Source organism: Apis dorsata, unplaced genomic scaffold (genome assembly GCF_000469605.1).
Source record: "Apis dorsata unplaced genomic scaffold, Apis dorsata 1.3 scaffold_104, whole genome shotgun sequence".
NCBI classification, from domain to species: Eukaryota; Metazoa; Arthropoda; class Insecta; order Hymenoptera; family Apidae; genus Apis; species Apis dorsata.
The window spans coordinates 218,002-233,065 of record NW_006263402.1 but is presented as its reverse complement, the minus strand read 5'-3'; the positions used below and the strand labels follow the sequence as shown (position 1 = coordinate 233,065).

Genomic DNA, 15,064 nt, shown 5'->3' with positions numbered 1-15,064 from the left:
CGCGACCAATTCGGCTGGCGGAGCGAATAGAACGTCCAACTATACCGACTACTCGTCCGAGTCTCATTCCCTTCCGTTTTTGCCCTCCTACGCTATGGAGCAGAACGCTGCGAATGTATCTCCTTCGTGTCCATCGGGCTACAACAGCAAACCGAGAATTCAAGATGACGTGGTGCAGTACGCCAATGGTATCCTGTACGAGCCGACGTTCGTGGTCACCAGAGCGGATGTGCACAACGAGCAGAGTCCTGTGAAACAGCAGAGTCAGTTGGACTCGTTGCCTCCCTATCCCGAGAGCGGGAACGTTTCTCATTCGAGGCAACCCAGCGAAGATTTTCCTCCCCCACCGTATCCCTCTATTCACTCTGTGTCCCATTCGAGGCAAGCGAGCGAGGACTTTCCACCTCCCCCGCCACCGATCGACGAGAGCTCTACGAATCACGTCCAGGAGAGTCAGCAACAGTACCAGCATCAGTATCAACAGCAGCAGCAGCAACAACAACAGTATCAGCAGCAGTATCAGCAGCAGCAATTGCAACAGACAGCCGTGTCAACGCAGCAACAACGTCAACAGGAATTGGACAATCAGCATATTATCAGTCTGTTGTCTCAATTGCAGCTGAAGAGGGATCAGATTATGACCTGCGACCCTTCCAGGGAGGAGAAGAGGCTCGAGGATCAGGAGGAAGAGGAAAAATCGTCCGGTGTGACCTGGCTGCGCGAGTTGCAAGCTAAACAGGCGGAGAGGAGGATGAAGAAACAAGGTCCATTCGAACAGGATACATCGAAGAGTAGATCGTCCGCTCCTAGCATACAAGGACCGACGATCGCTCGAAGAACGAGCGATCTGATGATGAACAGTCTTGGACAAAATTATGATCAGACTAGTCGCGACGTACCTGATTGTCCAAGAGTTGTTTCCTCCGTGAAAGACATGGCGGCTAGATTCGAGCAGATTAAGCTGCAGCCGGCGAAAACAGAACCCGAACAGAAGATCTCGACGAAGCAAAATTGCGTTTCTCCTTCGTTGATGGAGGGTTCTCAGGATGTACAGCACGAGGAGGAATCGAGGCCGATGAAACTTTCTACGGAAAATCTGGCGAACTTTACCAAAACTGAATCGAACCAGTCGATCATGAATTCGAGTTTCGAATCGAGCTCGAGTCAGAACAGTTTTATCTCGACCACAGCTCCGAGTAATATCATGCAAACGCAGCAAAGTGGATTAAACCAGGCCATCATGTCGATGTCTTTGACATTGCCACACGAGAATGGTTTGCCTATTGACTATCCCGAGGATGACATCAGCGAGGTTGCCATGCAGAATACTATTCAGAACACGACGATTCTTCCAAGCGAAGACGATATCGCGCCCAGGAAGGTGAAACGACGAATAGGGAAGAAAAAGAGCGTGTCGTTCTGCGATCAAGTCGTCCTCGTGGCTACTGCAGAGGACGACGAGAAAGACTCTTACATACCCAATCCCATCCTCGAAAGAGTTCTACGTTCGGCGATGAACAAACCGGAAACTGCCCAAGTTCTTCGAGAGATAAGAAGTCTTCAAGAAGCAGAGATGAATCGAGAGAATTGCGCCCCTACCAAATTTCAACAGCAAACTCTACCGTTAAAAAGTGAAGCTGACAGTGTTCCCGCGACCCCTTATCAGGATCAGTTAAGAAGTGTGAACCCAATACCTATCCCAGAAACTATTAAACCTCCTTTGGGAAGGCAAAATTCGAACGAATCTGTTGGATCGTTGTCGGACAAGAAATTGTGTGGTTCCTATGGCAACGAAGGACAAGATGTTGTGAGAGATAGTTACACAGGGCTTCCAAATGTTTCCAAACCACCCACATCCTACTCCCCTCAGCTTCAACAACAGATAAGATACTCTCAAAATGGATACATGCCATATTTGCAATCCCAGTCAACGTATCCTCAAGCACAGATGTCTCATACCAGAAATCAGGGCATTCCTCTGTCCCAAACCCAAAAACCAGCCAGCCCTTACCCCACACAAATTCAATATACTCAGAACAACGTGCAGCAACAAAAATCAATATGCCAAAAAAGTACCTATCAGACTTACTACCAACTCGAGCAACAGCACAATCAGATGAACAAACAAATGTCCCAACAACAACAACAGCCAAACGTGAACCAGAGAATCATGAACCACAATGCTAGCCCTATAACCGTTCAACACTCGCAACAACAATTCGCATACCCGCCAACTCAATCCCCGAACCCATATCAGAACCAATACAGCCACAGTTCCTATCAAGGTTACTCCTACCAATCGGTTCCTCAGCACAATAGAATAAACCAACCACTTCCGCAGTATCAACCTCCACCCAATCCACCAACATCTTATCAACAACAACAACAACAGAATATGCAAAATTATCAACAAAGACACGATAATTATCAGAGATCACCGCAGAAGATCGATCAGCAGAACATATTGGCGCCCAATCAGACGTATCCAAACGCGTTGCAGAACGGTCAAATCCAGTCGAACATGAAATATCCAACTTATCAGCACCCTCCGGTTTCGAAGCAGAGCAAACAAATGCACTTCGTCCCTACGTCGAAGGGGAGCTCGACGGTGACCCAATCCTCCACGTCTTCTTTGCAGAAACCACCCACGGTCGGAGGCGTTGCCAGGACGGCGCCTTGCCATCTCTGCCGGAAGAAGCAGGTGACCGAACCCGCCATTTATTGTTCGGACTGCGACTTTTACATGTCCCGTTTCCGGCCAAAAAATTGATGTTCTCGTCATGAACTGTTATTATATAATAACGAAATAGAGAATCGATGAATCGATTAGATAGGTAGAAGATGATTTTTGTAGGACGTGTATAGATGAAGTATAAATATAGGATAGTAGTGTCTATGCTAAGCTTCTTTCTTTTTTTCTTTCTTTCTTTTTTTTTTTTTTTTTTTTTTTATTTATTTTAATTATAATATAGTATTGTTTATTCTAAGCTTCTTTCTTTTTTTCTTTCTTTCTTTTTTTTTTTTTTTTTTTTTTTATTTATTTTAATTATAATATAGTATTGTTTATTCTAAGCTTCTTTCTTTTTTTCTTTCTTTCTTTTTTTTTTTTTTTTTTTTTTTTTTTTTTTTTTTTTTGTATGTTGAACAACGATGTATAGAAAAAAACGAGCAATAATTACACGTAGAAAAAATATTTCTTTAAATATTCGAATTTGTTAAGTTTCGTTTTTTTCTCTTTTTTTGCTTGTTTCGAAGTGTGTGTTAAATCGTTATTTAAGCATACAAAATTTTAGAAAGAGTGATAAAACACTCTGTACGCTTTTGTACAAAGTTAAGTTAGTAGTAGTATCGAAGACCTTCATCGTGCAGCTATTGAATAGATTTACTCGTTGTACCATTGATCTTGTGTACTTACTTAGAAGATGTTTGTAATTTATAGATGGATTATGTAGAAAGAACTTTAGTCTCGTGTATTTTAGTATTTTACTATAACGTACCGAATATTTTTTGTTTTTTTTTTTTTTTGTATCCTTTGTATCATTTATCACTTCTCATGTTTTTTGTTGTATATAGATCGTTTCAAAGTAATGCTTAAGTTTTTTTTGTATAAAATCGATGTAAAAATCGAATTTTTAAAATTTTACAAGGAAGCGTTTCCGTTTCACGCATACAAATGTATTAAACTCCGCATCAATTCTACTTCGTTCAAGAGACAATTTTGTCAGAATTGTGATACTAGCCATGCTACAATAGAATTTTATCGTTTAAACGTAGATGGATCGCACAGTCGCAAAATCGTGAGAAACAACGGAAGCGTGGATATGATCTCTGTCTGAAGAAAAAAAAAAATAAATGTGAAGATTTATATTTTATGTTGATAGGCGTTAATGTTACGTATAATTATTGTGTACTTAACGATTGCGTTGTATTGTACGATTGTCTATATGTATTAGATCGATGTACAAATCCTCGTCCCCGATTTTATACGTTTTGTATGAGTATTTTGTTTTAAAAATACTTGATTTCCTTCCGTATGAAATTGAATAAAGCGCTGTCGAAATATTTCAACACACGAGATTCAGAATCATTTCACGCCTGAATAAATTAGTATTACTGCTAAAAAATAATGTGACAATGGAGTAAGAGAAGAAAATATTTTGAATAATTGAATAAATGAAAATTAAAAAAATTTTAAAAGAAGAAATTTTAATTTTCGTATTGATTCATAAATAGAAATATTTTAGTTTTAAATTTTATTAATATTCTATTTTAATATTTACAATTAAATTTATAATTTATAATTATAAATAAAATTAACAAAACTATTAAACTTAACATTTCAAAAAAGAGAATTTAAAAAATGTGCTTCAATTATTACTACGTTCATTTTATCGTTTAAAAAAAACAATAAAAAAAGATAAAACTTATCTTTGTATAATAAAATCTGCTAAACAACGTCATGTTATTTCTTTATCGAAACTTCGTTCATAATTTATTAATTTTGTATATAGTTTTACTAATTCCAGAACGTACACTTGTGTCGTCGATTCATTGGACTGTTTCGCGAGCATTTAAAAGTTTTGGAAAACGCGTCCATATTGGAAAGGGAACCTATAATCCGATACTTTGCAGGACTGTGCTCGTCTTTGTTCACCATATCTGCCTCGTATTCAGGCCTCGTCGAAGAGCACCAAGACTAAAATGGAATTGTGTTAATTAAATCGAGAAACATTTAAATTTTATATTTGTTGAGACATAATTAACACACGATAATGGAGAGACGATAAATAATTATTTCTAGTCGATTTTTAGATTGAAATTTGACTGTTAATATTCGAAATATTAAAAAAAAAAAAAAAAAAAACGAAATTGTCTATATTGTAGATATTTCGAAATTATTCCAATACTTAATTAAATAACTTACATTCGCAAAGGATAAAAAGAAAAGTTCGTCGTTGCTAATATTTTCTAAACCTGGTAATTTGGTTTGTGGTTTTTGTTTCGCTATTTTCTTGTACGTTGAATAAGCAATTTGTATACCAATTGAATCAGCCATATTTTCATCTTCGGTTAGATATCCATTCAGCTGAATTGTAAATAGTACTTATTAGTACTTTTTTTTATTGAATTTAAATATTTGATATATGTGTATTTTTTCAGATAACTATTTTCTGTTATAAAAAATCAATTAGAATCTTCTAAATTCTTGTCAATTGCGTAACTTGAGTGGTTATATAATATTAACAGAGTAATTCTCAAATGAAGAGATAATCAATATAGTTTTAATCGATTAAAAAATCGTCGAAACTATGCGAAACTTTGCATCAAGTGTCGATGAAAGAGCCTCACCTTAAAGAGTTCCCCATTTTCGTCTATGACATCAAGCACATAATTGTTATACTGATTGACAAAACACATCGATTGTTCCTCGAATTCTTCTGATATATTTTTGGAATTCCACGGAATTTTGTAACCCTCTTTATCAAATCGTATTCCTGAATAGACAAATCTCTGTTTATAGGAATTTTTTAAATTTATCTATCGAACAATGATTTAAAATCATTTTATAGAATTACCTTCGTTATCGAAACTGTGAGATAATTCATGTCCAATTACAAATCCGATCGTTCCATAATTAATAGCGCTGGTAATTTGTATTGTTAATAAATTTATATATTAATTTAATTATATAAAAGACGCAATGATGAATTGAGATAAGATATAAAGAAGCTTACTCTGGTAAAATATCCGTGAAATAAGGATCTTGCAACTCAGCTGCTGGTATAACTGGAATAATGATAAATTTTAATAAGAAAAATTTTAATTCTTAAGTAAAAATTAATTTTTTTTAGTAATACGCGTGATATATTAAAAAAATATAAAATATAAATTTTATCTTTTTTTTAATAGTACTCACGTATCGAATTGATTATTTGAGCATAAAACGCATTAACTGTTATAGGAAAATCTAACCATCTGAAGGATAATAATAAAATCAAATGTAAATTAAATATTTTAAGCGTTGAATATTTAATAGATATAATATTTTCTTGTTTGAGAAAAACTCACTTATCTCTCATAACAGTCTGCCTGAATTCCGTCAGACTTTTTAACAATTCGTTCCTTTCACAATTTAAAATATTTTGAAAATAATCCGATCCTATTTGAAGCTGCAAATAATTGATAAAAATCATGTCTATATAAACATATATCATATTGCATATTTGATTATATTATAATTGCGTTAGAAGATGAATACTCCATCGTAATATCGAATAACAGCAGCATTGTCCTTATACCAATCTGGATATCCAATTTGCGTTTGTAGATTATCCAACTTTTCCATCAGCTTCTCTTTTATGGAATTTGATAGCCAATGTGTTTGACCTATGCGATGTCTTAATTCTTCTTTCATTCCTTCAACCATTTTTGTCGTCTTAAATTGATATATAAAATAGAAACTTTTTTTCTTTCGTGTTTAAAACCAATCTCAAACAAATATTACCTCGTTAATAACGTTATCAGAGATGTATTCCTTAACGAACATGTAAGAAACCGCATTCTTCATTCTAATATTGTTCGCACAAATTTCCCATCTAAAAGTTAATCGAAAAAAATCAAAATCATTTTTTCCAAACATCTATTCACGTTCATAATTTAAAGGCACACAGAATAATAACAAAAATTTGATCTCTTTCAACGAGTATCAAATTTTCAAAATTATTTTTCTACGCGATGCAATATCGTGAAGGTATAAAAAAAAAAAAAAAAAAAAAAAAATACCGTGGAATAAAATTGGACACGTTATACGACGACAATGACATCTCGAACTTTATGTCCCTCATCTCTTGCGTAGTGTACAACAAAAATTTGTCGATCATGTTCCATTGGATGTAGTTCACTAGAAACGAGGGAAACAATAAACAATGACGTAGTGATAGTGTACGAGTCGAAAGAAAATCTCGAAATTGATCAACTTTTTAATCAACTGGAAATGCAACAGCCAAACATAAATTATCGTACACGATTTTTGTAATTACCCAACACACGTCGAGATGTCTTTCCAAGTAAATTGGCCAGCTTGTGAAGAAATATTGGATTGTACACTATAATAGGTTCGGATGAATTTATGTCGATATTAGCCACTTTAAAAGAGTATTGTATCACTTCCAAGAAGTCTATCTGCAAATATTACTTGTAAAACACCTTAGCCTGTATCGAGTGTCACGATTGCTCGTTATTCGAATTGTCTATCGATGATTGATGCATCGTGACGATCGATACTTGTGAATCAAAGCAATTAAGAATTGAAGAATAGCTATTGGCTATGAGGAAGAATAATATTCACGAATACAAGAAAGTGTGTCAGTTTGGCATTGGAATTGAAATGAGATTTGATCTTGGAATTAAACAGTGCAGAAAGCGTTTCGAGGCGAAGGTTTCAGATTTATTCGTTTAGAATAATTATTAGGATAATTATTTTTTTACCTTTGCCGTAGATGTATTAACGCCAGAATCATACCATCTCTGCAATTGTTCGATCGTCATTCTTTCGAAATTATCACTAACCGTGTGACTTTCCTTCCCATTTTCGATGATCTGTGATAAAAAAACAAGAGATATTACTCTTCATCGCGTTTATTGACGGACGCGAATCATTAATCCAAAAAAGTTGGTCACCTCCAACAATTCAAGCTCGAAATATAACATTTCCACTATATCGATAATTAAATGTCGTCGATTCAGAGTGTATCCTTTTTCCCTTGCGAAATTTTGAATCATACGAAATATACCTATCGTGAATTGATCGTCATCGTATAAAAACATTTCGAACATGTTCACAAACAGTCTTTTTCTCGACAGAGGATATTCGGTGGCTTGATCTATCTGCAAATACAAAACTTTTCTCGGATAAATAATTCGTGGAAATTTTTTAACATTATCATTATTATACATTTCATTGTCGCATTTTATATCTTACTGTCAACACGTAGCGTTTCGTATTGTTCAAATCGATTTCGTATTCGAGATTGTAGAAAGCGCTGTTTCCGATTAATATCATGTATTCCTTGTCGATTCTCTGCCAAGGTATTTTATCAGGATCCCACTCGTTGAATGGCATGGCTACAGGCCATCCTCCAGTGCGATCTAGGATCTCTTGAATCGGTTTAATGCCTCTCTTTTCGATCGCGTCTGTCGAAAGATTGGAAGAAAAATTTGGGCAAAGCTTTTTCAAAGGAATACATCCCTCAGCACTTGTAATTATTCGAACAGAATCCATTACTCGAATCGATCCTCCAAGAATATTACTTTTAGAATTCTTACAGCTAGAGAATTAAAATTCACAGTTTATTCAAATGAGATCTCGAATGGCGTAATTTATCCACTAAAATGTTTATCAATTCTTGAAAATATGGGAATTGATCGTATATACCGCGTATATAATATCAAATAATTAGTTCGATCAAGTAATTAAAAACTTCTTCTGTTCATCTATCTAAGCGAGAAAAACATATTTTAATTTTCATTGCATAGTTAATAACAAACTGTCTGTGCAAATAGATTTAATTGCATGTACACGGATGTAAATTCTCTCGAATAATTATGCACGTGCTAAAGTTTATTCTCTCATATCAACATCGATTGCGATTTTCCTACCTACATCCATGCAGGAACGATAAAATTTCTTGGCCATTTTAACCGGCAAGATATCGCTTGATTTGTCGTCTTCCGAAAGGATTTCTTCATAGGGACAATTCAAGAATGTATAATTTATAAATAAAATAAACGAATGAAATTGTCAAATTCATGAATTATTTAAAGTTTCTTTGGTATAAAAAAAGTATAAAAGAATAGATGGAAAAAATAATTTCTTGCCTCTGATACGGTTATTCGTTTTATTCGCTTTAATCTCATCCTCAGACCACTCAACTTTGTTGTCTGGTATGGGATTGTGCTTGCTCCACGAACCACAAGCATACTGGTAGAAATTCTCGCAAGGGTCCACCGTGGCATCTCTATTTTCCTCAATTTTTTTCGCTGGGATAATGAATCGATAAAATTGATCAACTTCTTTTGTCATTTTTCATATTTGTAAATAACGTGTAAACTGCGATTGTGTAATCATAATATAAGGTGAATTTTTTAAAATTAGAGAAATGAAATTTGAATAAAGATCTTTGGATATTTCGTTATTTTCGATGTTTATATTTTTTATATAAAGATTCTAATAATAAGAAGCTTGGAAATTTTGTAATATTGTGAAATTTTGAACGATTGATAAAGAAATATTACTGAAATTAAAGAAAAATATTACATATTACATTTTAAATAATTTTTTATTCAACTCTATATTCATGTATGTATCTAAAAAGAGAGAAGAGATTTAAAAAAAAGAATTAATATTTAGGTGATCCTCGAATCAAGTAAAGATATTAATGTCGAGACAATTGAAACAAATAATCAAATTACTAGCAAGTCATTTAACTCCTTAATAAAAAAAAAAATATCTATTTATATCTAACGATTATCCAAATCCATGAATCATAAATTTCTTCATTTGTATATAATCAAATATAATAAATATTAAAGAAAATTACGCGCTTGCAAAACGCGATACAACACAATTTTTCGTTACTGTGATTTGTCTCGTGTATTTCTTCTTTCTTATTGTGCTCGAACAGCACGTGCCATTCCAAAAGATTTCTCTTTAGTGTTATCGTTCGATAATTTATCAACACAGAAGAACACAGCCTGCAGGCTGTTCTCTTATATAATGCAACTCATTTACGAGAAAATTGCAACTTATGTAAATGTTACGTCACGAGAGCACACCAACGTACCGATCTGGTAACAGTACTTAGTCTCACAAATTCTCTGCTCTTGATTTTCACGGTGGCCGTGATGATCCAAGTTCGCTTTTGTGTCGTTCGTGTTCACGATCCTCCAGATCCGTGCGAACGACTGTGAAGAAGGATACAAAGGAATTGCACTAACGATTGACAACTGACATCTGTAAAGAAAAACAAGAGAGAGAGAGAAAAAAAAAGGAAAAAAAGAAGGAAAAATCATTCATGAATAATTCCTCAACGAACAAACAGCATGGAGTAGTAATAATATTAAGGAGGAAAATAATTTATTTCAGATCCATCACGTACGCGATGCGACAGCCAGATTATTCATTTCATGATCAAATTTCACTGTTTTTGCAATATATTTCCGCGTATTATTACCGTAAAATTGTACCAACAATTTCAATCGACGACTTCGAATAAATGATACACTTGAAATATCTTGAAATCAACATTGTGATTACGCACCACATCTACATTTTATTTATTAATTAATTCTATTATTATTTAATCGTGACACGGTTCAATAAAATTTAAAAATAATTTAAAATCATTTTTTTTAAAAGTATATAAATTAATTTTCTAAGGCTTCAGTTATATTAATAAATACGATAAATTAAATTTAAATCTGGATTGTCGATTACGTTTGATTACTTACATTATCCACGAGAGCTGCATAGTTACTGAAGAAGCGAAATCCTGGACTGATGTATGCGTCGTGGCAACGAGTTATCCAAAACTCGGTAAGGCAGCCGTCTTTTTCCCGCGGGTGCGCTTCATACGCTCTTTTTAAAATCGCCAAAGCCAATCGCTATACAAGGCTAATTTATAAAGTATGTTTCATGATACAAGACAGGTATCGCTAGATACGCAACGAATAATTGATTTCTCGGCCGTCACGGTATGACATCCGGATAACAAGCGGGAATAAATCAACTAAATGGAAAGTAATGGCAAATAAAATCTTTTTATATATATAAAAATATATATAAAAAACTATGTATAGATATAATTATATTATTGATTATCATCAATAATACGATGACTCATTTTTTTTTATACATTCTGACGAAGATAATTTAATAAATAGGCTTTGAATGTTTATATATTATTTTTTCAAGACTCATGTTCCCTATACAGATAACATGAAAAAACAAAGAAATAATATTCAATGAAAAAGAATGAATTGAAGAAGATTTTTCTGGTAAATATTATTTATTGAATATTATCACAAAAGAATTGTAAAGTTTTATAATTTATTGCACATTATTAAGCGTTCAATAATGATTTTAAAGATTAAACTTTAAAGATAGAACAAGGACTAGGAAAAAACTAATCGGTGACTAATTCTACTTTCGATTCTCAATAGAATAAAGATATATTATTTAAAAAGCTCACTTCTCATTCTACTTCAATACATGTGGTGTATATGAAAAAAAAAAAAAAAATGAAAAAAAAATCGTATCTCTGCTAATTTATTTATTCATACATTTTCCTTCATTTATGATAATTTATTGCATTAATGCACTATTACAGAAATAACTATCATATCATATTCTTAAGGTTATAGGTTGAAAATTTAATTTTTTTAATAAACAATTATCAATATCAGAATATATAACTATCGCAAAATTGTCAAATTTCTAAATAATCTACTCATCAGAATAAATATAGATATTTTTTAAAATATTCTATTTAATACCGCATGCTTTTTATAGCAGACAAAATTATGCACATGATATTTTTCATGTAGTTTTAAAAGATAATTAAATAAAACAAAAGTTATAAAAAAGAATAATAATATCACTTATTCTTTTCTAAATATTTTATTCGAGGAAAATATTGAAATCTTGTCATAATCACACACTTCACAAAACTAAGTATAGACAAAAAAAGGAAATAGTAAGAGAAGGACAGAAATAGAGTAAAAATTTGACAACTAACGCCATCTAGAGAGCGCCGTACAAAAAACATAAAAAAGGACAGTAGATTAAGAGAAAAAGATAGAAATAGCACAAGAATGGATTATTAGCGCCATCTCTTGACATTTTTCCAAAAGTATATTATATAAATTTTAAATATAAGAGATAACTATATCTATTTTGTGTCATAGAATAGATATATTTAACAATAAATTAATTCATAAATGTTATAAGAATAAATCAATCAGTTTATGGATTTTTAAGAATTAAACAATTAAACTTATTGACTTAACTGATTGACTGATACAATAAAAACCTGAAAATAAAAAATTAAATTTCATCAAATTTAATTATATAATTCTATACAACAAACACATATTATTTTGTACATATATCAATATTTTATTGATTTTATATTTTCATTGAATGTATAATATTGAATGTAAAATATTGATAATAAGAAAAGTAAAAATAAATAAATAAAACATATCTTAAAGAAAGTTTTATTTATTTTATTAACTTGAATTCTATTCACTACCATAACCAACATTAATGTATTATTAATTATTATATATAATTCATTTACTTATTTTATTTTTAGTAATTGTATTTTACTAAAATAATAATTAATACTTTCTTACAAATTTATTTGTATCTCCAAATTTTTAGTTAAAAATTATAATAGCTTAATACTTATATACTTATATACTAATCTTTAAATTAATAATTAATCCTAAATCTATATTTAGAAAGAATTTTCTATGAAATGAATGTAATTTATAAAAATCTTATATGCATTTAAAAATATTACATTTATTGAAATTTCTTATGAATTATATAAACTTAAATTGAATAACTTCAAAAATTTGATCTAAACTTATAATTCTTTTGAAAATGAATCTAATTCTTATCTGTATACAAGTTAAATATTTTTAATTCTTATCTATTTTCTTATCTAAAAATCTATAAATAGTATTGACATATTTATTTAAAACTTTAAGAAATCTATCTACAAAAAAATATAATCAAAGAAAGGAAAAAAAATATTAAATATGAATCTTTTTTATTTGATTTAATTTTACTTACTTGACTTAATTGATTTTATAATAGTTTTTGAAATGAATAAGATTATAAAGAATTTATAAAGAAAATCATAAAATTTCATAAATCATAATGACTTTTCATTTTCAAATCTTGATGTAATCTTTGTCTGCACATAAAATAAATTTTTTTAATTTCTATTTTAAAAAATTTAAAAATATTATCTACCTATGTAGAAAAATTTAAAGATTTTTAAAAAATTTACCTAATAAAAACTAAATTCTTCTTACCTCTCTAATTAAAGATATAATCCACTTGCATAGAAATTTAAAGATTTTTTTAGAATTCCACCTATCAAAAAATCTGATATAATCACAGAAAAGAGATATTCTTTGAAATAAATCTTCTTTGATTGATTCCAACATAATTTCTGAAAATAAATCAAATTAGAAAGAAATAATAAAGTTTTATATAATTACTTACCAATTGAAAGACTTATGCTTCTTCTGAATTGATATATCTGAAATACTTATTTATTAAATTAATAATTAAAAAAAAAGACAATCAATAATTGAAACAAAAATATTATATAAGTACATATAATAATGAATAATAAAAATGTAAATGAAATAAAATAAAATGTAATAATTTGTAATAAAAAAATATCTTGTGTAATTCATAATATTAATGCAAACTTTTCATTTTAATGTAATACTGATAAAAAAACTGATGAAAATTATATTGCAACTTTAATTCAATCTGTTATTAATTAATTTAATAAAATCAATACTAATAAAAAAAGCCAGCATGCAAATTGGCTAAATGATATAACAACAAAAACTACGTATTACTAAAACGAGCACAATGACAAAGTAATAACAATGACTTCCCATTCTTTGGATCCAGACAAGATCCAAAAAATGAGAAGCCATTCGTTGCAGCCCCTCTTCGTGACAGTTTGTCGAGGCCTCTTCGGTCTTCTTTTTTCGAGCGCAATGCTCGCTGAAACTTAAAACTAGGTTCGAGATTTCCTATTTTCGCATACAAAAAACTGAGAAAACTGAATGCACATGCATTGGGCGATCAACGATCGCAGTCATTCATACATGTATAAAATCTCGAGCTCAACGTGCGTTTCGAAACCCATTCCACGACCACGACCACGGAATTCGAAAAATCGAAAGCAAGTTAAAAACAAATGGCCATTAATGATCATTCGATTCGTGATAAAATTTCACTCTCGATTTTTCAAATTATATTTCCTGAAACAGATTGTCACGCGAAAACGCGCCTACCCGATCAGAGACTGTGACAACCTGCCCGGCCCTACCTACTTATAATTAACAGACATACCAGAAGTATACTACCTATCCTACCTAACCCGATATTTAAAAAATGGCAAAACAGGCATACCAACACATTCATTCCACGATTCTCACTCATAACACCCGGGCGCAAAATCCTACACTAGGGAAAGCATCCCGGGACGCCTCCGACACCCGAGCTTGGCACTCCTTTCATACTCTAACTTTACGTACCTTTTTCCTGAAATCGACTGACGATGGCTAGCGACCATTGCGATAAAAATACATATATATTAATTAATTGAATATCTATCAACAAAAATATATGTCTTTTGAAAGAATTAAATTACTAAAATAGTAATATTTAATATCATTATCGTAATTTGGAAGTAAAACTTGTAATATTATATATAAGTTATGGAAAATTATGAGATTACTCATGAATATAATAAATTATATTGCATGAAATGATAAACGACGCAATTCCACAGCCTAACCACACACACAATGTGGAAAATACGTCGTGCACGATTCATTAACACATCGTCAGTCGCTGAAAAATTATTATAACCTTATGAACTAGATTCATCATGCCCATTGCCTTTCTCTCACCCAAGTAGCACCGGGGCACGTGAATGAGATCCTGGCAATGGACATGGAAAGGGTTAAATCTGAAAATCCTGAGCTAAAAAAAGATATTAGCATATCTAACGAACTAATATTCTTTAATTCAAAATCTATTTATTTTATTTCAAGCTTTAATAAATTTAATTTACAAATTTAATTAATTTTTATTAATTTTAGAAAGCAAAAATGTAAAAACAATAAATAAGAAATTTATTTTGAGAATTAATAATATATAATTGACTCTGAATGAAAATTTATTCATATTATTATTATATTTATAATATATTTATTAATAAAAATAACCTCAGGCGATCTCTTA

General features: G+C 31.4%; 2 protein-coding genes across 5 annotated transcripts in view; one reads left to right on the top strand and one right to left on the bottom strand.

Annotated features, from left to right (window-relative positions):
- The window catches only part of LOC102678491 (mediator of RNA polymerase II transcription subunit 12), a 94,599-nt gene extending 90,531 nt beyond the window's left edge, over positions 1–4,068 (top strand). For all 4 annotated transcript variants that reach the window (XM_031508832.1, XM_031508831.1, XM_031508834.1 and 1 more), the window contains 2 exons: positions 1–2,927; positions 3,126–4,068. The exon at positions 1–2,927 is cut by the window's left edge and continues 1 nt beyond it. In XM_031508832.1, coding sequence (XP_031364692.1) covers positions 1–2,770 — 2,770 coding nt within the window. In that variant the 3' untranslated portion in view covers positions 2,771–2,927; positions 3,126–4,068. The remainder of the gene's footprint in view (positions 2,928–3,125) is intronic.
- Positions 4,069–4,350: 282 nt separating this feature from the next.
- On the bottom strand, positions 4,351–10,075 carry LOC102677608 (membrane metallo-endopeptidase-like 1). The gene is given in 18 exon segments (XM_031508830.1): positions 4,351–4,696; positions 4,925–5,086; positions 5,350–5,495; positions 5,577–5,644; positions 5,736–5,787; positions 5,918–5,976; positions 6,070–6,170; positions 6,260–6,436; positions 6,506–6,596; positions 6,784–6,901; positions 7,041–7,182; positions 7,489–7,599; positions 7,681–7,887; positions 7,982–8,193; positions 8,659–8,742; positions 8,878–9,039; positions 9,843–10,042; positions 10,044–10,075. Coding segments are annotated over 18 exon segments (2,304 nt in total). The 3' UTR covers positions 4,351–4,516.
- Between the last annotated feature and the right edge of the window lie 4,989 nt (positions 10,076–15,064).